Source organism: Anabrus simplex, chromosome 1, assembly GCF_040414725.1.
Source record: "Anabrus simplex isolate iqAnaSimp1 chromosome 1, ASM4041472v1, whole genome shotgun sequence".
Classification (NCBI taxonomy): Eukaryota; Metazoa; Arthropoda; class Insecta; order Orthoptera; family Tettigoniidae; genus Anabrus; species Anabrus simplex.
This window is the reverse complement of record NC_090265.1, coordinates 1498383962-1498407128: the sequence shown is the minus strand read 5'-3', so window position 1 is coordinate 1498407128 and position 23167 is coordinate 1498383962. Positions and strand designations below refer to the sequence as shown.

Here is a 23167-nt window from a genome sequence, read left to right as displayed (position 1 = left end):
ACTCAAGGATTCTGTGTCACTTTTTTCGCCCATATTCAGCTCAGTTTCAATATACCCGATATTCAATCCCGCCATGTTTACCAACGAAACAGCTGACCCGCGCTTGCGGAAGTTCAAGATCGTTGCCTAGGCAACGTCAAGACAGATTATCTCTCTTCCTTTATTTCCTAAGTCTTGTATATTGCACTGCGTGTTCATAAATGCCATATAAACACTTCACTGATGAGAAAAATAAAAAACTATCGCACAGATCGCAGACAAATGCAGATAATGCAGCCGGGCGCTAAGGGCCGGAAAGGGTTAAACCAGACGTCTGGTTGGAAATTATGAACATAATAATATGTAAGAAAGAGTACATTAAGAAACACTTACAAGGTCCTATCTTAGACGAAATAACAATAGACTAGTTACACATTAGTAAAATACGCTAGTGCTTTCTTAATATTAAAATAAGGCCATCATATGTACAGTATAATAATGAAAGTAATTAAAGTCTATCTGATATTGAGTTCGAACGTAGTTCTACGCAGTATATACAAATGTTGGCAAAGTAAAATACAATTTACAATTACTGTACACTTATTTATAATTGTTAAAATTGATGAGGTGAAACATTCCAATTTTTGTCTCTTTGTGATTTTGACTCTAACCAAAATAATTCGCCCTAGGTTTCATGAGGTAGTCAACTACGTTGGTCACTCTCTATATGAATGGAGTGCACAGTGCAAGTGAACAGCTTTTGTTGATTATAAAATGAGGCTGTGCTAAGACAGAATTAAAAACAACACTGGCTTCAAATGAAGACAGTTAAAATATCAATTAGATTCTTCCTAGTTGATTAGAGGTTTGCGTATATTTTTGTTGTTGAAGTGTGGAAAAGTCAGTTGTTGGTTGAATGGGCAACGGTCGAAAATGTTGTGCAGTGCAATCAGTGTTTGAGCTGTCCTACGTATGAGAGAATCTGAAAATGGAGGATTTGTCTTAATTAGTTAAGTGAAATGACAGAAAAAAGAGATGAAAAGGGGGGAAATCATTGAGAAATGAAAATGTGAAAGTTAAAGCTTACCTTGAAAGCTGTTGAGCTGTTACCTAATGCTAGGAGGTTTGTGAAGCACTGGCTATCGCTGATGTCCTGCTCCTCGTGAGAAGCTGTGGGTATGTGATTGGCGCTTGGGGAGGAGTTGTGTGTATTGGAGGGAGAATAGGGGCGTGATGAGTTGAGCAGCTTAGTGGGGGTGTTAGGAGAGCTTGTTTTGAGGACGTTAACAAGTCTTTTGTCTTTCAGATTTAAACTATTGAGCAAAAATATTAATTGTTCGTAAAGAGGGCTTCGGTTGTCTATTGGATCATTTAAATTTTTATTATTATATTTTTGGTACAAAAAAATGTATAAATTTTCGAACTCTGTCATGAGCCTGCCTTTATCTAGTCATTTTAAAATTTGGAGGTCCTGTTCGATTGTGGTAAAACTATGTCCGTTGTTTTTCATATGGATGCTCATGGCTAAGTGTTTATTGTTTTTTTGGGCATTGAAATGTTCTGCATATCTAATTGATTTTCATTACTTGTAATAATAGTTCTGACTAGGTGATGTTTATCATCAGCTGTGACAAAGCATAAGTCTGGGTCATATTCCTGTTTCCAACGTCCTGACCAGAAGGAACTATGGTCTTTAGCATCAAAAATAAGATGGATATTATTTTCATCTGCCCAGTTTACTAAGGCCTCACCATTGGTATCAGATATTCTATATTGTCATTGCGTGTTGTGACTGTTAAAGTCCCCTACAAAGACTGCAGGATGTTGGTACGTCTGAAGAACGTGAATTGGCCAAGGGGATCTTGGTAGTTTGTAGATATTACATATGATTAGTTCCCCAATTTTGATTGTCACTGAGTGAATATTGTCATTCATAGAACTTCATAGCAGATGGGCATTTCCTATATCATTCCGGACGTATGTGGGTACTCCATAGGCATGATGGTATGTTCAAAGATATGAACTTCATTAATGTTTCCGTATTGAACTGAGATCAACGATAAGATATCTATTAGGTTCAACCTTTTCACTACTAATTACGTGTTGACGTTACAGATACCTTTTATTCAACCTGGGGACCGGTTTCGACATATATAATGTCATCATCAGCCATAAAATGAATCACAAATATATAAGCAAGGACATAATAATCAAAACTATGTTCATTAAAAAACTATAACTGTCCATTCACGCCATGTGTTAAGATAATCGCCATAACAGAAGAGCAACGGCATAATAATTAAATCTGGCGCAGTGAAACATTGAAGTAAGCATATAGTCTCTCACTATTCAAAGAATAAAATAAGGTTCTCCAATATATAGTCTTTGTGCATCCGTTCAATAGTCGGTCATTGCTTTTTATTTTATCCATAAATAACAGAGCATCTCGACTGAAATATTGTAATTATCATATATATATGGATGACTTCCAAATATATTATCACACAGATTTGGGAGATATTTGTCTAGCAACTGATAGAATGAATGCTGACTTACAAAATATATCATCATATGCTTGTAAAAACTCTATTAATAAACCCCTCCAAGACAAAAGCTATTATAGTTGGACAATCGAAATTAATAAACATGACAAAGTCTTTAGACATCCCTTCACTCACACTATCTGGCACCAAAATTCCATATGAAAGCTCGGTAAATAATCTAGGTGTTGTTATAAATGAAAACCTAAATTGGAATGAACACGTCACCCATATCTGTAACAGGGTACATGCCCCACTCCATCCTCTGAAATACCACCTTAATATTTTACCGTTAAATATGAAAGTCAGGCTTATAAAAACATTAGTTCTCCCTTTATTTTACTATTGTGATGCTGTATTCATAGATGCACCGAAAGAACAAATTAGAAAAATACAAAGCACCCTGAATTCCTGCATCAGATTTATGTTTTTGTTATGCTACGACACCCATGTCACGCCTTATTACAAGCAACTTTCCCTCCCGAAAATTGAAGAACTCAGAAATCTTTGTGTAGCCCTGTTGGTGCTCAGATCACTAACTGAGAGAACTCCCCTGTACCTTACATACCTTTCCTCTTTTCACCAGCATAATACACGCTCTGTTACTACACTTGCCATTCTCTTTTAGAAGGTCATCTGCCTATAATCGCTCATTTATTGTGACAGAAAGTAGATTATGGAACTCTGTTCTAAATAACATCCGAAGTAATAACTCGCTAGAGTCTTTCAAGTCTTCCTACAGGATGGCCTAGGGAGCGGTGATAAGGGTACAGGGAACTGGAAATCAAGTAGGGATGACATAAAATTGTTAGTGTTGAACTGTAGAAGTATTGTAAAGAAAGGAATAGAATTAAGTAATTTAATAGATATATATTTACCAGATATTGTAATAGGAGTTGAATCATGGCTGAGAAATGATATAATGGATGCAGAAATTTTCTCACGGCACTGGAGTGTGTATCGTTGAGATAGGATAGGAAAGGTGGGAGGGGGAGTTTTCATTCTGGTGAAAGAAGAATTTGTAAGCTACGAAAAAGTTAAAGATGAGACACATGCAATTCTAGGTGTAAGGCTCATTTCTAAAGATAATAGGCAACTTGATATATTTGGAGTGTACAGATCGGGAAAGGGTAGCACTGATGCGGATTCGGAATTATTTGATAGGATAGTCAGCTATGTGGGAAACGACATGGAAAAAAATGTGATTGTAGCGGGAGATCTGAATTTGCCGGATGTCAATTGGGAAGGAAATGCGAACGACAGGAAGCATGACCAACAAATGGCAAATAAGTTAATATGGGAAGGACAGCTGATTCAGAAAGTGATGGAACCAACCAGAGGGAAAAATATTTTGGATGTGGTGCTGATAAAACCAGATGAGCTCTATAGGGAAACTGAAGTAATAGATGGTATTAGTGATCATGAAGCTGTTTTTGTGGTAGTTAAAAATAAATGTGATAGAAAGGAAGGTCTTAAAAGTAGGACTGTTAGGCAGTACCATATGGCTGATAAAGCAGGTATGAGGCAGTTTCTAAAAAGTAACTATGATCGGTGGAAAACGGTAAATAAAAATGTAAACAGACTCTGGGATGGGTTTAAAGAAATTGTTGAGGAATGCGAAAACAGGTTTGTACCTTTAAGGGTGGTAAGAAATGGTAAAGACCCACCTTATTATAATAGAGAAATAAAGAGATTAAGAAGGAGGTGCAGACTGGAAAGAAATAGAGTTAGAAATGGCTGTGGAAGTAAGGAGAAATTGAAGGAACTTACTAGAAAATTGAATCTAGCAAAGAAGGCAGCTAAGGATAACATGATGGCAAGCATAATTGGCAGTCATACAAATTTTAGTGAAAAATGGAAGGGTATGTATAGGTATTTTAAGGCAGAAACAGGTTCCAAGAAGGACATTCCAGGAATAATTAATGAACAAGGGGAGTGTGTATGTGAGGATCTTCAAAAGGCAGAAGTATTCAGTCAGCAGTATGTAAAGATTGTTGGTTACAAGGATAATGTCGAGATAGAGGAAGAGACTAAGGCCAAAGAAGTAATAAAATTTACATATAATAACAATGACATTTACAATAAGATACAAAAGTTGAAAACTAGAAAAGAGGCTGGAATTGATCAGATTTCTGGGGATATACTAAAGACAATGGGTTGGGATATAGTACCATATCTGAAGTACTTATTTGATTATTGTTTGGCCGAAGGAGCTATACCAGATGAATAGAGAGTTGCTATAGTAGCCCCTGTGTATAAAGGAAAGGGTGATAGACATAAAGCTGAAAATTACAGGCCAGTAAGTTTGACATGCATTGTATGTAAGCTTTGGGAAAGCATTCTTTCTGATTACATTAGACATGTTTGTGAAATTAATAACTGGTTCGATAGAAGGCAATTCGGTTTTAGGAAAGGTTATTCCACTGAAGCTCAACTTGTAGGATTCCAGCAAGATATAGCAGATATCTTGGATTCTGGAGGTCAAATGGACTGTATCGCGATTGACATGTCTAAAGCATTTGATAGGGTGGATCATGGGAGACTACTGGCAAAAATGAGTGAAATTGGACTAGACAAAAGAGTGACTGAATGGGTTGCTATATTTCTAGAAAATAGATCTCAGAGAGTTAGAGTAGGTGAAGCTTTGTCTGACCCTGTAATAATTGAGAGGGGAGTTCCTCAAGGCAGTGTTATCGGACCTTTATGTTTTCTTATATGTATAAATGATATGAGTAAAGGAGTGGAATCGGAGGTAAGGCTTTTTGCGGATGATGTTATTCTCTATAGAGTGATAAGTAAGTTACAAGATTGTGAGCAACTGCAACGCGACCTCGAAAATATTGTGAGATGGACAGCAGGCAATGGTATGTTGATAAACGGGGCTAAAAGTCAGGTTGTGAGTTTCACAAATAGGAAAAGTCCTCTCAGTTTTAATTACTGCGTTGATGGGGTGAAAGTTCCTCTAGGTGTTAATATAAGGAAAGATCTTCACTGGGGTAATCACATAAATGGGATTGTAAATAAAGGGTACCGATCTCTGCACATGGTTATGAGGGTGTTTAGGGGTTGTAGTAAGGATGTAGTAAGGATGTAAAGGAGAGTGCATATAAGTCTCTGGTAAGACCCCAACTAGAGTATGGTTCCAGTGTATGGGACCCTCACCAGGATTACCTGATTCAAGAACTGGAAAAAATCCAAAGAAAAGCAGCTCGATTTGTTCTGGGTGATTTCCGACAAAAGAGTAGCGTTACAAAAATGTTGCAATGTTTGGGTTGGGAAGAATTGAGAGAAAGAAGAAGAGCTGCTCGACTAAGTGGTATGTTCCGAGCTGTCAGCGGAGAGATGGCGTGGAATGACATTAGTAGACGAATAGGTTTGAATGGCATCTATAAAAGTAGGAAAGATCACAATATGAAGATAAAGTTGGAATTCAAGAGGACAAACTGGGGCAAATATTCATTTATAGGAAGGGGAGTTAGGGATTGGAATAACTTACCAAGGGAGATGTTCAATAAATTTCCAATTTCTTTGAAATCATTTCGGAAAAGGCTAGGAAAGCAACAGATAGGGAATCTGCCACCTGGGCGACTGCCCTAAATGCAGATCAGTATTGATTGATTGATTGATTGTTATCTCTTAGATGCATAAGCCCATGGTGTGAATCTTGGTGAGTGAATGGTGGTGTATGGATGTGTGTATAATTTAGTTGATTTTTCTTTAAATTGGTATAATTATGATGATGTATTTATTTTGAATTTATGATACAAATTAGTTTCTTGTAAAATATTTAATATTCTCCACCGTTTTTTCTGTACAGTGACGTGGTTAAGTGTAAGAGAGGACTATAAGTCCTAACTTCACCGCTATTAAAGACAAATAAATAAGTAAAAAACTTTCATACATTTTAATCCTCCGGACTTGCCATGTTTCACTAATTTTGAATTTTTAAATTAAATAGTTTTGTACTTAGATGTTTTTTTAATTCACTATATATTTGAGTTTATACTTTCTACTTCATATTTGTAAGAACTGTAATACAATTGACAGATCCCTTACCATGGAAATAGTGGATTGTATTTACTAGGTTTCTCATTTATTTATTTTTTAATGTATAGGGTCTACCCTTGACTAATAAAATATGGCTGGTATTGAGTTTATTTTGTTTTCAGGCTGTTCAGAACTGATTGTACAAGAGATATATCTACATAATTATTAGTATACTGTATAAACACAATGTATGATCTGTTTGGTCTGTTCAGTTGGTATAAATTACTCTCGTTCAGTCTATGCTCACACGCCGCCGCCATTATATGCACACTGCTACCCAGTTGACACAGCTCTGACATGATTTGAAAAGAAGAAGAACTATAGTTTGCTGCCATCTATATATATTTTTTGAGAACTATATGAATCAAATCTTGTACTACAGTACTGATCAACGCACATAGTATGTTTGTTTGATAGTAACAACAATGAAAACCAAAGTTTTTCATTCTCCGCAATAAATGACACAGCCTTTATAGCTTACAGTCTTCAACATCAATGTGTTAAAACGCAGCCATAGACGCCCGAGAGGGATTCAGTTTATTTTACCATCTAGTAGGCCTAGAGTAAAATGGAACATCAACACTGATGAGCAGACAGCCAGATGGCGTCAAAGTAAAATGTCTGCACACTATAGCTGAGGCCATATGATTATTATTATTATTATTATTATTATTATTATTATTATTATTATTATTATTTGTAGTGTATATTCATTCAGATTAGAAAATTTATCATCATTCTTCTTAAACCGAGACTTGGAGCATACTAATATATCTACATCAGGAATGATTTGATTAAGAATGGCATTGTCACTCAATTTATTTGTGATACTCTTAGCATTTAGGTAATCTGATATTTGCCAAATTGCAATTAACAAAATCACTAATACTGTTTAATTTAGTGTCAGTCTTCTGCAATAACAGACTTTCCATTCTTAAACTTAAATTCTATTTTAGATCTAACTTAAATTTCAAAATTCTAACTTATCTTAGTTTCTCCTTTCAAGCTCAAGGATATCATCAGTGTTATTAATTCTTATTACTGGATCGGACTCAGATTTCCTAGTAAAATTCTTGCCCTCCTTTGCCCAAGCGAATCTAGCCTTGATTCCTCATATCTCTTGTTCTCTTGAAGAGATTCTTAGCCCTGAGTGTCAGATGTTCATTAGTGAAGACAGGACAAGATGGACGCAAACCCGACGTTGAGGAGTTAAGATCTCTTCTAACCTTCTTAGCTTGCATTAATCTCATCCCTCTTCCATCTGTTTATAAACCAAACCATTATAAGTTTGGGCATGTCAGCATGACGAGAAGGTGCAATATCTACTTACTGGTTGCACACTTCAACTCAGAGTTCCCTAAGGAAATTTTCCAGAATTTTGTATACATCTTGCCCATCTATTTCTGGAATGCCATTGACTTCAATATTATTTCTCATCGAATAAGATTGAAGATCTTCAATTTCGTTATCCAGAATATTATTGACTTGTTTACAACCTGCAAGTGATTTCACTAAGCTGGCTAGCCATTTCAGATTGGATTTCTTCTCTTATTTTCTTAAAACATTCAAAGTGTTCATTCATGAAATCAGCTGACTCGCGCACTTTCTGCACCTCACTCAATAAAGGTTCTTTAACTTCACTCACCTGCTTGCAAACGTTGTCTTTCAATTCGTCAATGATGTTTTTTAGGTTAACTTTTTGTTTATAGTCTGCTGATTTACACAACCATTTTACATCAGAATTATAACTTTTCAAATTGGTTATTTGCAACTTTGGTGCAGAGATTGTGGAACCATCTGTCACAATCATCATCACAAGGTACATCTTTATCTATCGTTTTCACATTTTTGCCACAGACCACATTAAACTCCATCTGCTGCCATTTTAACATTAATTTTGTCACATTTTTTCCCTTCTTCCTGCACCTGTTTTTCCCATCTATAAATATCTGATGGATGTTTTAGCCATCGATAAGTATGCATAACAGACTTCAGATTTCTCTGTTTACCACCATAGAATTCAATTTATTTTTATTTTTAGTCATACTGTCTTTAACATCATCACCATCACTCCCTGCAGCATTTAGAAAATCACTTTCATATCTGGTGTCATCATCAGTAGTACGATCAGGATCAAAAAGTTGTAAAGAATCCTCTGTAATTTTATCAACAGCCACGTTGTCCTTAGCATGTTGTATAAGTCCTGATAACAAATAAAAACAATAAATTAATTAATTAACATGCAGTTGTTTTTGTTAAAGGAATACGCACTCATAACCTACTATATATTTCAAAAGCCAGCTCAACCTCCTCTTTGTTTATTGCAGTTTCTTGACGGTCTTCTTCAGCAAATAATTCCATTAGGCTTTGAACAACATTCCAGTGATTAATAGATAGCAGGGTGCAGTAATTTGTTGTGTTATCTGTTCATAATTAAAAACAACTATAAGAGCTCACTAGTGAATAGTAACAGCATGTAATTATTCACGTATACATTGCATATATAACATACATATAACATTCTACCACTCATTGCCATTTAACACATCCAGTTCACGTCACACAGTCATAAAGAAGGAGTATTTCCACTAATACTGCAAAATTTTGCATTGAGGGCCACACAGTCCTGTTTGTTTCGCCAAGGATGGGAAAGTAATATGTATGCGAGGGAGAGAAAGAGTGAGAGTATGGCAGATGAACTGGCTGACTGCACCGCCTCTACCTGCTTTTCACTGGGTCACTCCTGTCTATGTGGTGCTCAAGTGAGCAAATGTTAACACCCCAAAACAGGTGCTAAATATATCATTGGGCATCTAATTGTGATATAACTGAATAAAACATTCCTAGTAAAGTCTCCATATCAGATCTCAATCAGATTGGAGACTTACTCATGGAAGAGTTTCCTTGTTAGCTATGTTTGCATATGTACAATAATTCTTTTGTTTCTTAATTTGTAGGAATAGAAAAACATTTTGATATTGTTTGAAATTGTATATATAATTGTGCCAAGATGTTGCATTCCCTACTGTCTCTCCTGAGATTCACACTACTGATTACCCCTTTTGAAGGTTGGCGTCTTTGTCTGTATAGTGTGGTGAAAAGCAGAAGAATCGAGGGAATAAGAGGAGAGTGTCACAAGAAATCAGAGATAAAGATATTGAAATTTGAAGTATTAGGGAGGAAATTAATATTGATGAATTAGAGAATGGCTATTATCAGCTTAAGGATATAATTTTGTGTGTTTCATCGCAGAGTATAGAATCTAATTTGTAATAAATTTTTACTGATGAGAACTAAAGAAATAATGTAGGAGTAATATTACATGCTTATTATGAAATAACGCAACTTTAAATCTAGCCGGTGGCAAACAAGGTTGAAAATTTAATTCAAACAGCAGAAATTAGATTTCTGATGGAGTAGTCCAGTTACAAACATGGCCACCTCCATTTCTTAAAATTTTTCAGGAGAGGCAAAAAACTGTTTAATACATTTCCTACTTACCTTTTGAGTTAATTTTTTGAATGCAGATTCTCAGCAATATCAGAAACATATTTACATAAATATTTGTATACGATATTCCATAGTTAAGTAGAAAATCACTGTTGAAATATGGAGTTGGCTAAGTTTGTAAGTAACGAATGGAGCTGGCCACCTTTGTAACTGAACTCCACGCCTAATGCACTGATTTAACATAGTAAAATGGTCAGTAATTCTAAAATTTATGACAGATGCATTCAACAAACATGTAATATGTAAAATTGTCAATTTGAATGAAGAAAATGCGATTATTTTATAAATGAGACAAATATAAGAAAGTTGATCTTTCATACATTTTATGATAGTTTTCAGTTTTTTGAAACTTCACAATCACTTCAACAACTTCAAAATGAGACATTCACAACAATCAGCCTCTGCAGGTACCTCTGGCTTGGTGTCATTTTCGTCAATAATCTTTTGAAACCATTTCAGTTTCTCATGTTTGTTCCACTCCTCTCCATAGTGTTTCTGAAGCAAATTTCTCACATCTTGTATCTTCAATGGCTTTACTCTGATGCCAGGAACTAGTTCTGTAGGATTTATATCTTTCGGTCGTTTACCTTTTACCTTTACCGTTTATCTTTTTTCGTAACTGACAAAGACTGCGCAATCTCAAAATTATAGTTGAGTTCCCCACTAACAGTAATCAAGTTTGACATCCTTGTAAGCACAAGTCTTTTAATTTGTGAAATTTTAAAGTGAAGTGCTCCAGAATCTTTCACACACGTTTTAGCTTCAGCTTTCCAATCAAGATTATTCCAGTGGGTTTTCAGGAGCTTTACCATTCCATGTTTCCTAAAAACATCGTGGTAGTCTTCTAGTTGAACTATTGTACCCACTTTCTTTAAATCTCTTACAATTGTTCCGAAAACTCTATCGCTCGGCATGTAAGAATGGCCAGTGATATTTTTCTCCATATCACAAAGTAGCCTTTTGATGTATAATTACCTAATTTCTTTTACGGTACAATAAAACTATTAACAACAGCTAAAAATTTCTAGTACAGCAATCATTCATATCACACAATATCAACAACCACTGTTTACTTCCAGTTCCCACAAAAATCTGTGCCAGTCACATGATTAAATTGAGACTTATGATTGGTCGACGTGGAATTGGTCGATTTTGTTACCAATGCCTTAAGGAGTTGGACGTTTATGTAACTTAGGTTGATTTTATAATGCTTAATTAACACTGTTATGGCCGATTTTGATACTAAATAATCTCGTAATGAGATTCCCCATATTCTTTACTGTATGAATCAGCAATAACCCCGATTTTTTAAAAAATGGAGTTGGCCATGTTTGTAACTAGGCTACTCGATAATGACAGAGGATAATGATAAGAGTAAAAAGTGAATGCACACAGAGATTTTCATAGTGGCATGGCCCGCTATCAATGAGGGAAGGATATATGCAATGAAACAATGTGTGAAATAATATTCAGACTGTGTAGCACTAGGATAATCACTCTTGTAGTAAAGAAAAGACAAGAGTGTCTAATATTGCCTGTTAATGCATCCATACTCTTCATGGGAGGGTTTTTCCCACATGGTGATGCTAGACATTGCGTCCTCCATGTTTAACTGAAAATGACGCTTGCATGTGAAATTTTCGATAGTCTTAGGCATGAAAACTCTCCTGTACATTGCTTTATATCTTCTTGTCATTTTTGCTATTTGCTTTACGTTGCACCGACACAGATAGGTCTTATGGCGACAATGGGACAGGAAAGGCCTAGGAATGGGAAGGAAGTGGCCGTGGCCTTAATTAAGGTACAGCCCCAGCATTTGCCTGGTGTGAAAATGGGAAACCATGGAAAACCATCCTCAGGACTGCCAACAGTGGGGTTCGTACCCACTATCTCCCGGATGCGAGATCACAGCTGCACTCTTCTGACCACATGGCCAACTCACCTGGTTTCTTGTCATTTTAATGTCATTGTTCACTTCACTGAAGTAAGCTCTTGCACTGCCTGGCATCAATTCACAACAAAAGCAGACAGCGGAAGTAAAAATCACTGGGAGCAACTCATTAAATCAGAGGTAACAGAACAGAAATTTAGCACATATACTGGGAATTTTTATTCAGCAAAGAATGCTGCACTCAAGGTCAAAATTAGTAGAAAAACGTCACTATCTCATAACCTTTCGAGAACTATATTCTAACAGTGAATCTACAACATATGGGACTGTTTTTTCCCCGTTTTTAGAAGAAATAGAGAATTTATAAAGAGCATTTTGAATTCGTAAAATCTGTAATAATCAGTGCTGCCTTCGTATTGATGTAGTATATGTGAAAAACCCGTAGAAACGATGTAAAATCTATAGTAATTGGCATATCTCTGCACATATGTGGAAATAAATGTAGAATGGTTGAGTGATGAAATGAAGATATTTGTACCTTATTAAAGAGAAGTATGAAGAAACATTGCCTAAGGAATGGAGTTCCAGATGAAAGGAAAGAGAGGCCAAGGCAGATCCAGAGCGGAACTGATAAACCTGCAGTACGGCCGCTTCCTTCCCACTCCTAGACCTTTCCTATTCCATCGTCGCCATAAGACGTATCTGTGTTGGTGCAACGTAAAGCAAATAGTAAAAAGGGAAAAAAACAACCAAGTATAGAAAAACAGGAACATGCAATAGAATAAATATGGTAGGTTATCATCACAATAGGGAGCAATACAGAATTACATCAACATGAAAACACAAGAGGATGAAGACACTCTCTTTTCTCTCTGCCATTTTCCTGTGTTTATTCTGTATTCTTTTTACCCCACACTTGGTACTTACCGAGCAAGTTGGCCATGCGATTAGGTGGGGCTCAGCTGTGACCTTGCATTCGGAAGATAGTGGGTTCAAACCCCACTCTCGGCAGTACGGAAGATGGTTTTCCATGGTTTGCTATTTTCACACCTGGCAAATGCTGGGGCTGTACCTTAATTAAGGCCACTGCCATTTCCTTCCCGCTCCCAGTCCTTTACTATCCCATCATCACAATAAGACCTATCTGTGTCAGTGCGACATAAAGTCAATTGTAACTTTTTTTTTTTTTTTTCCTTGGTATTTCAAGGTTGAAGATCTGACAAAATGTTGAAGCCTGCCCTCCTGATGAAACTGGGAAGCAAAAATGAGCTCATTGGGGACTGAGATTAAATGGATGTAGAAGAACTTGGTTTGATGTGGGGAGAGTCTGTCTCTTTGGAGAAAATAGTGTATGAAGATGTGGTGATTATCCTTGTCCTTTTGTGTTTTTATATTTTTCCCTTTTTCCTTTTTAATTGCCCCATCTTCTGATGCAGACTTGTCGTGTTTATCTTATTACGGGTTCCTATTCATTTTCCTTTCTATTCATGACTTAATTTGTTACTTGCTTATTCATTTCCATTTATAACATTTAAAATAGTTGTGCATCCATTTTAACATGTTGACATATTAGGAAACATCATCATTACTATTAAAACCTGAAGAATTTTAAAATACTTATTTAGTTTTTTATTTTATTTTTAGTATTTGAATTGCCATTCGAGGTAAAACCACTTCGTACTATGAAGCAACGGCAGTTGGCTAATGACAAGCTTTTAAAAATGCAGAAAGCTGTTGCTGTTAACACTGACTATTTTGGTGATCCCGAGTGTCCTTACAATATTGGAGAAGATAGTAATGGGAAGGTAAGTTTAGATGGATGTAATATTATTTGATCATTTTGTAATACTGCATAATAGGACAAGATTCGTATTAATATAGCACATGGTCCTAAGGTTTTAATTTACTAGGTTGGCAGCTTTTTCATCTCAATTGTTACTAGACAAGAAGTCACTCTCCCAGTGACTGCATAATTGATTCGTCTTTTGCGCTGTAGCCATTCATTCACACTAGGTAACACATGAACATAGCTGTTGGCTACTAAAATGAGATATGTGTTACAAATCTCTCCACGGCTGTGAGCATAGATTATTTAGGTAACTAAGCTCTGGATTGTCAGAAGCAGTGTTATAAGTGGCATTTGCCACATCCAAACCCTCCCATCTGACTGCTTCATGGTAAAACATGATTCATCACTCCAAATCACACTTCTCTAATCATCCATTAACTTGTGGCAGTACTCTTAACACGATCTTACCTAATGCAGTCCTTGGCATTCAACAGTAAAATATGCAGTTTATAGGTGGTTATCTTCAGCCTTGAATCCCAGTCCTCATACCTCCCATCACACATACATTATGCTAGCTGCACAATTAGTGGCTATGCAGAACGCATAAGTAATGATATCACACAATATCATACGCTTTTTCCTGTTCTACCTTCTTCAATGCTCAGCAGTCCCTGCTGGTCAACACAAGTAGCCTACCCCATCATAGTTTTATTCTGGTGGTGTCTTTCCATGTCCACGTCCCACACGCCTTATCAGTCGATTTGGCATCTTGAGAAGGATAGAAATATTTCTGACTAATTGCTTACTAACATAGGTAATCAATAACTATTCCACATTCAAAGTCACTAAGCTGCCTTGCTCCACCCATTCTGCCAATATCTCATAGCACTCAACAATATCAAGCCCTCAGCTGCTTTTAATAGCAGCAGCTACGGTCTCAGTGACATCCAGGCTTTAGTTTATGTGTACTGAGGGGTATATGGATATTTTTTATCAGACTGTATTTTTTTAAGTTGGGTTATGGTCACAGATGTCACGTCTCAGCTCTGTGCGGCTCATCTACCCTGTGAGGACAAATTATAAAGTACTGTAATCATGACATGGATATATTCTGCCTCAGTGCTTACATTATTTTGTTTACTTGTGCAGCATCAACCTGTTTGCGGATGAGATAGCGACCCATAGAATCAACTTCTGAAATGGTGGTTTACTTAGCTGCAATCTGCAGTATCTTTTTGCCTGTGGTATTTGTACAGGGAATATTAAAATGGTATATAATACAATGGAATCTTGTTAGTTCATTGTTGAAGGGACTACATAAGTCATAAAAATAGAAAACATACTAGTGAAAAAAGCAAAATTTACTATTTCTTGTGAGTTTAGGCTGGCAATGTGATTTTTAAGAAAACATTCACAAGTGTAACTACACTTCAGATTGAAATACAAATATAGAGAGGACCGCTGTTTATTTTTTGTCACAACTTACATATGACTAAATCTGTCTTTTTTAATACATTTATATCATTACCAACAACAGAGCTCAACACAAATAGTCAAACAGCATCTGTTGCTTCTGTGGCATTTTTCAGGATGGGCACGTGTGTAGGTCCCATTTCATCCTCTCTATCATCACTTTCCTTTTGCAGCGTCTCAGATGTGTGCCAATCCACGACACTGTTGTCACATTCTGTGTAGTCAGCTAAGGTTATGTTGTCATCTTCATCAGTTAGTCAATCAATCAGTCATCAATGATTTTCATTTTGGGCTGTCACCCAGGTCGCAGATTCCCTATTAATATTTTACTTAGCCTCTTCTTAAATGTTTTAAATGTCTGAAATGTTTTAAAAGAACTAGTCACTAAGTCACTAAGAACTATTAATTGTTTACGTAGCCTCTTCTTAAATGTTTTAAAAGAACTAGAAATTTATCAAAACATTCCCCTTGATAAATTATTCCAATCCCTTATTCCTCATCTTATAAAAGAACATTTGTTGCAATTTGTCCTCTCTTTAATTCCATCTTTATCGTCATGTTAAGATCTTTCCTACAAAAACAAAATTGAAAATATCTTCTAAAACACAATAGAAAAGGTGCTTGACGATTCTTATGTGAGACACCCGGTATAAAATTGTCTGCAACACTGTAGCTGAGATCACGCTTTCCTTCTTCTTACTCTTCTTTTGAATGGACCTACTTAGACCACACTTCTTGGACTTCGATCTTCACCTAGCATTGTATTTACATCATGTACCTTATCTCCACATACTGTGTTGGTTATTATGTAGACGATTAAAGACTTGAATTGGCCATCCAACTTTTTTTTTTTTTTTTTGAACAATGCATCTTTTATTAAGAAGAGCTAATGTTGCATGTGTAAATCAAGTAAGCATTCTCCTTCCACGTTCATATTTCCATAGCCAAAAGCTCCAACGATTTCTTCATAACTTGCTCTTTCCATTCCCACCTGAGCACTGCAGTCACCTAATATCAGGATGTTCTCCTCATCAAACCTATTGTCTTGTTCTTGTAAGGAAGCTCTGCTTCTCTTTATCATTACAACCTCGTTGAGCAGCATAAACCTGTATAACTGTAATGTCTTCTCCTTTCAGGTGGATCATTTCTTAATTATCCTGTCATTGATGAAGGTAATAACATCTGAAATGCTGTCAACATCTCTGTGGAGGACTAATCCAACTCCATTTTCAGCTTCTCACTTGTTCCACTCCAGTACAGTTTATAGCCATCTTTGCTGTGGCATCCTTTCCATTTTGTCTCACTTTGGCCCAAGATTTCTATATGCCTCTTCATCATATCAGTTATTTCAATACACTTCCTGGTCAGAGTTAATATATTCAGGGTACCAATTCTTACCTTATTGTTCTTGATTTTATTCTGTCTAACTTTGAGTGTTCTTCCTGTGTATGCTGGACTAGCATCAGACTCTGAAAGTTGTCATTATGTTTGGGGGGCACTGGAAGTAGGGTCTGCATTTATCATTCTTTTCTTTCCGAGACTCTTTTTTGTTTTGAAAGCAATTTCCTATTACTCTTCTGTTGACTTGCTAGGCCTATCACAAAAGAGGATTTTCTTTTGGGGTTGGATCCCTTTACCTGTGGTAGTCCCCTCCCACCTGCAAGGCAACACCTCTTCAATACCCTGAAAATGGGTAATGCGTAATTAGAGATGTCAAACAGTATGTCATTATTGTCAAAGAAAAACCCCCTCATTTTTAGGCTATGCCAACTTTGGTGATTATGTTGAAAAATAAAGGAGTGATGCTAAAACAAAGCAGTGTTCTGACCTGTCTTTTCCCATTCATTGAAAATTAACATTAGGGAGCTTACTTTTTGATTTACCCTTGTAATTATATTTTATGAAGGCTGAAAATAATTCTTGAAGTATTGTTAGAGTTCAAGAAACTGTTTCTGAAATTTCTTGTGATCCAGTGTTGTGGTTGCTTCAAATTTCTAACATCTATTTGTATCAATCATTGCTAAATGTTTATATTATTTTACAAGCAATTAAATTTTGTGCTTTGGTGTTCTGATTTGCTCTACAGGGTTATTACAGATTATTCATTGGGTTTTAAAAACCTGAATCTCACAAAGTATTGTACTTAAAATAATGATCGATATATGATAATTCACAGAGTTCTAGTCCAAAAATTACAAATGTTCAGCATGTCCTCCTGTTGCCACATGACACATCAATCTGGTACTCCAGTTCGGTCCACACTGGCTGTAGCATACCCTATGTCCATTGAAGCAGCAGTGCAGTCCTGAAGCTCATCCAATGTTGTTGGCTATGGTTGTACATAAACTGTATATTTAACATGCCACCCTCCTCCCCGAAGGAAAAAATCACTAACAGTAAGATTAAAAAACCGGTCCATACACCGTCATTTTTGGGATTTCACAGAAGACCTTCAGTTTGGGGGAATCCTGTTCATGTTCCACTACAGCATGAGGATTTTCCTTTCCCCATATCCAGACATTGTGGTGATTCACCTTTCCATTTAAACAGTATCTTGCTTCATCAGTGAACATCAAATGGGTGGCAAAATTGTTGCCTTCCAATGCATCCTGCATTCATCATCATTTTCCCCTTGCCCGGTTCATTCCATTTTGAAGCTAATGGGGTTCCTGTCTACTTTTCTCAGTCGTTCCTTCACTCCTCATTCACTACTGCGGTCTAATCACTTTGTGTTTTCTAAGGCTCTTCTTCAATAAATTGACTGATCTCATTCTTGGTCTTTCTCGACCTCTCTTCCCCTCCAGCTGCAGTTCCAAATTCAGTTTTGTCATCATTTCACTGCTCGTTCATTTGGTGTGTCTGAAGCATCTCAACCTGTTCCTCTCTTATCATTCAGTCATTAATCAGTCAATCAATGAATCAGTTACAACTGATCTGCATTTAGGGTTCTCACCCAGTTGGCATATTCCCTATCAATTGTTTACCTAGTCTTAAATAACTGCAAAGAAGTTAGAATTTATTGCCGGGCTGAGTGGCTCAGACGGTTGAGGCACTAGTCTTCTTACCCCAACTTGGCGGGTTTGATTCTGGCTCAGTCCAGTGGTATTTGAAGGTGCTCAAATACGTCAGCCTTGTGTTGGTAGATTTACTGGTACGTGAAAGAACTCCCATGGGACTAAGTTCCAGCACTGCAGCATCTCTGAAAACCACAGTTAGTGGGACATAAAATCAAGTAATATTATTATTGTTGTTGTTACCATTAGGCCCTAATGCTTTCATGGCCCGTACTTATAAACATGATATAGGCTTTATAGGGCTTATGCCATGTCAAGAAAATAAGGTGAAATTCTTTACGTTTCGCAGAGAACTTTTCCTCGCGTCTTCAGAAGAAAATCTTGAGATTTTTTTTTTGACACGGTATAAGCCCAAAAAGCCTATATCATGTTTATTATTATTATTATTATTATTATTATTATTATTATTATTATTATTATTATTATTATTCTCTCTCATTCTCTCTTTCTCTCTCTCTCTCTCTCTCTCTCTCTAGTCCGTTTCACCCACTTTGGGGTATGATAGATCAATCATTGGTTAGTGAGTTGTCTTTTCCTGTCTTCCCAGTACTTTTTCATCCTTTCAGATCTTGCCTTCCTCTCTTCTTCAGAAATTCTGTATTGTCATTTGGGCTTCACCCTGTTCTGAAACCTCTTTATTTTATCTTTGGTTATTTTCTTCGCGGATCCATCTACGAGCATCTCTTCTGTAATTTGGAGCTCTCGTAGGTCCTTCTCAGTTTCCTTAAACCAGTTCGGCTTGGTTTTCTTATTGCGGAAGTAGTCTAAGTTTCTTTTAGTTATCCTTTTCGGGTCCAAGTCAATTCTTCTTTTCCTTATTGTGTAAGAAATCCTTTCTGTTTTCCTATACAGGAGTTCATTGCTGATGTGTGAAAGTTCGTTATTATGGAATTGGGGGCCCAGAATTTTTCGTAGTATTTTCCTTTCCTATATCTCCAACTTTTCCATTGGACCATATGTAGTTATAGACAGTATTTCTGCAACATGAAGGGCTTCAGGCTTGACTACTGTATTATAATGTCGGATCTTGGAATTTCAGGAGAGGGATTTTTTGTTATAGGTGTCTTTTGTAAGCTGGATGGCTGTTTCTATTTTGGTTCGTCGAGATTCCGTTGCTTTCTTCTCAAGACCATTCCATCTGATCCATTCACCATGGTATTTGAAATCCGTGATGATATCTATTTTTTGTTTCCTCCCCCCCCCCCCCTACCCCTTTCAAATGTTGTGGAGGATTCTTAATGTTGCTTATTATTTTGGTCTTTCCAAAGGCGATTTTGAGACCTATCTTCTCTGCTCTTCAGCAGTTCAAAGAACTGCTCCTTGGCTTCCTCCCACATCTCGGCTAGTAAGGCCATAATACCAATATAATGGTCCGTTATTGGACATTATAAATTTTCCAGCTAACTCATTCTTGGTTGCCTGCGTTTCGCCCTCGTGTGCTAAGTTAGGCTCGTCAGTTGGGGCTTAGCACACCACCCAAGACGCAAGGCTAGTGCATACCGTGGAGGCCACTGCATAGGCTATTTGAAGCCACCACCAGTGCCAATGCACTATGAGAGCTATGTCTCATTTCCAAAAATAGATGCCTGCCTGGCCATCAAATGATATAGATGTTGATTCCCATAGGGAACCTAAAATATTTGTCCTGAATGAGTAAATTTATAATACCAATATAATGGTCCGTTATTGGACATTATAAATTTTCCAGCTAACTCATTCTTGGTTGCCTGCGTTTTGCCCTCGTGTGCTAAGTTAGGGAATCAACATCTATATCATTTGATGGCCAGGCAGGCATCTATTTTTGGAAATGAGACATAGCTCTCATAGTGCATTGGCACTGGTGGTGGCTTCAAATAGCCTATGCAGTGGCCTCCACGGTATGCACTAGCCTTGCGTCTTGGGTGGTGTGCTAAGCCCCAACTGACGAGCCTAACTTCGCACACGAGGGCGAAACGCAGGCAACCAAGAATGAGTTAGCTGGAAAATTTATAATGTCCAATAAAGGACCATTATATTGGTATTATAAATTTACTCATTCAGGACAAATATTTTAGGTTCCCTATGGGAATCAACATCTATATCATTTGATGGCCAGGCAGGCATCTATTTTTGGAAATGAGACATAGCTCTCATAGTGCATTGGCACTGCTGGTGGCTTCAAATAGCCTATGCAGTGGCCTCCACGGTATGCACTAGCCTTGTGTCTTGGGTGGTGTGCTAAGCCCCAACTGACGAGCCTAACTTAGCACACGAGGGCGAAACGCAGGCAACCAAGAATGAGTTAGCTGGAAAATTTATAATGTCCAATAACGGACCATTATATTGGTATTAAAAATTTACTCATTCAGGACAAATATTTTAGGTTCCCTATGGGAATCAACATCTATATCATAGTAAGGCCATGTCGTCTGCGAAAGCTGAACATTTTATCTTGATACCCTTGTTTACCGATCCCAATCAAATTCCACCACTAGTTGTCTTGTCCCATTCTCTGACTACCTTCTCCAAGGCACAAATGAACAGTATGGGGGACAGTCCGTCACCATGTCGGACACCAGTTTTGATCTCAAAAGGAGGAAATAATTCTCCCATAAATTTGACTTTGGAAAATGTATTAGTGAGAGTTTCCCTGATGAGGTTTGTTTTGTTGTCTAGACCGAATTTCATGTTGAGTGATCTGTAATGAAATTTATATCTCTTAATGATACAGCCTACCAGGCAAAACTAAAAGCCTTTCTATACTTACGCTTAAGAATCAAAATAGCCCAATTGGGCAAGGATATTGAATTCCTTAAACAGTGTATCTTGCTGAATTTAACACCTAATTTCCTCAAAGGCAGTATTAAGAAACATCGTTTTTCGCCTCAAACCATTAAAAATCACAATAAAACTAATAAAATTTGGTTAAGAAATCAGATTCTTATATAAGAAAAAATCCTTCTTAAATCATAGGTTATACGAGATTCACCTTGTAGCCGCTAAGTTACTCTCAGGTGCTCATTGGAATCTTTTTCAGACCCAAGTCAATAATAAATTATTTACCAAGTTAACTAAGAAAGCGAATCTTAGAGAAAAAATTGGATACACTAAAAAACTCTAATCCTTACAACAACCAGTTTAAAGTAACCAGAATAACCATCAACGGGACTGAACAATTTCATCCACCAGTTATGAATTTATCTGGGGTGCCTTTGAATGAAGACAAAAATTTGATTTTAGCTAAAGGCCTCAAATATAATTGGCCTAACCTTAACCTTAACGCACTTAACACAGCCACTACCATGATCACAGAATCTGAGCTGACCATTAACAAAATGCCAATAGATAAACAAGATGAATTAAGAATCTGTATAGAAAAGAAAACTGAACAACATTTTCTTTCCAAATAATTCGATCAACCCCACTAATTATAACAATAAGGAGGATATAATTGCCCAACAAAAACGCTTATATGCACTTAAAAAGATCAGCGACGACGATCTTATCGTCACTAAAGCCGACAAGGGTAATACAACCGTTGTATTGGACGAAAATGAGTACATTAGCAAAACAAAGAAATTCTTTACGGAAAGTTCATTTTCCATAGTTAAAAAGGACCCCACATAGAGAAATCAACGATTACTCAAACACACCCTAAAAAACACCCGATACCTATTTACAGATCAAGAAAAAACAAAATTAATAATCAAGAATCAAGGTCTTCCCACTGCAAAAGCCCTTTATACAGAATATCTCAGTTTATCCAAAAGTTTTTGAGGAGCAATTACCAACTTAAACTATCTCCAAAAAATCCATTAAGAACACTACAGAACTAATATCCAACCCCTTCACTCCATTCTTTTGATATCCTGAATACGTATCCCAGCATACAAGTATCAAAATTATTATCGAACATAATTTAAATACAGTCATTTAAGTAAATTAGAAATCCAGAATTTCATGTCCATTTTAAAGTTAGTTATATATAACAATTTCTTCACTTTTGATATCATCTGTCAACAGGAAGGTTTGGCAATGGGCTCGGCTGCCTCAGGTATCTTAGCAGAAATCTACCTCGATTTTCTAGAACATACTAAAATTGACAACTACAAAAACTTGGACAATAATCTCCTTTGGGCTAGATATGTAGACGATATCTTAGTAATTATGGATGAAAAAGCAGTCGACGCTGCTACCACTCTTCTCAGTCTTAATAACGTTGATTCACACATTAAATTCACACCTGAATCCAAAAATAATAAAAAAATAAACTAGCCTATGTATCTTTAACCATCACCAGTTTACCTTTTTAAATTATAAAATATTCAGAAAACCCACTCAAACTGCTTCACAATCTGCCAAGACTCAATACATCCACACACTCAAAAACGAGTAACTTACAATAGCTTAGTTCACCAAGCCTTTAATGTAACCATGTCTAAAATAGATCTAAAAAAACAAACTGAACACCATTTAAGGTATCACTAAATCCAACGGTTACAATAATTTTTTAATTGAAAGAATAACAAACAAATACAGACATCATCCTTTGACCACATTAAAGAAAGATAAACCCAATGTCCCCTTAATTTCTACCTTCACGTTTAATAAAGAGATCTATAAAATCACTAACCATTTTTAAGAAACACAATGTAAAAATAGCCTTTAAAACTAACAATAAAAATGCAGATATTCTATATAGTTCCACATGAGTTAACAGGATTAATAGTTCCTGAAAATCAGGAGTTTACAGATTCAAGTGTAATAATTGCAATTTTTTGTATGTTGCACAGACTGGGAGGAGTTTCAACACAAGATATTCAGAACATATTAATGCCCTAAGATATTACAAATTCTCCGCAGTAGGTCAGCACATGCAAGATTA

General features: G+C 36.5%; 1 protein-coding gene across 3 annotated transcripts in view; it reads left to right on the top strand.

Moving 5' to 3' along the window:
* The window catches only part of LOC136858445 (titin homolog), a 415865-nt gene that overhangs the window by 364803 nt on the left and 27895 nt on the right, over positions 1–23167 (top strand). For 2 of the 3 annotated variants that reach the window (XM_067137993.2, XM_067137992.2), the window contains one exon: positions 13612–13772. In XM_067137993.2, coding sequence (XP_066994094.2) covers positions 13612–13772 — 161 coding nt within the window. Of the gene's footprint in view, positions 1–13174; positions 13306–13611; positions 13773–23167 lie in introns of those variants that run through there. The other variant, XM_068225556.1, reaches the window with a different exon arrangement.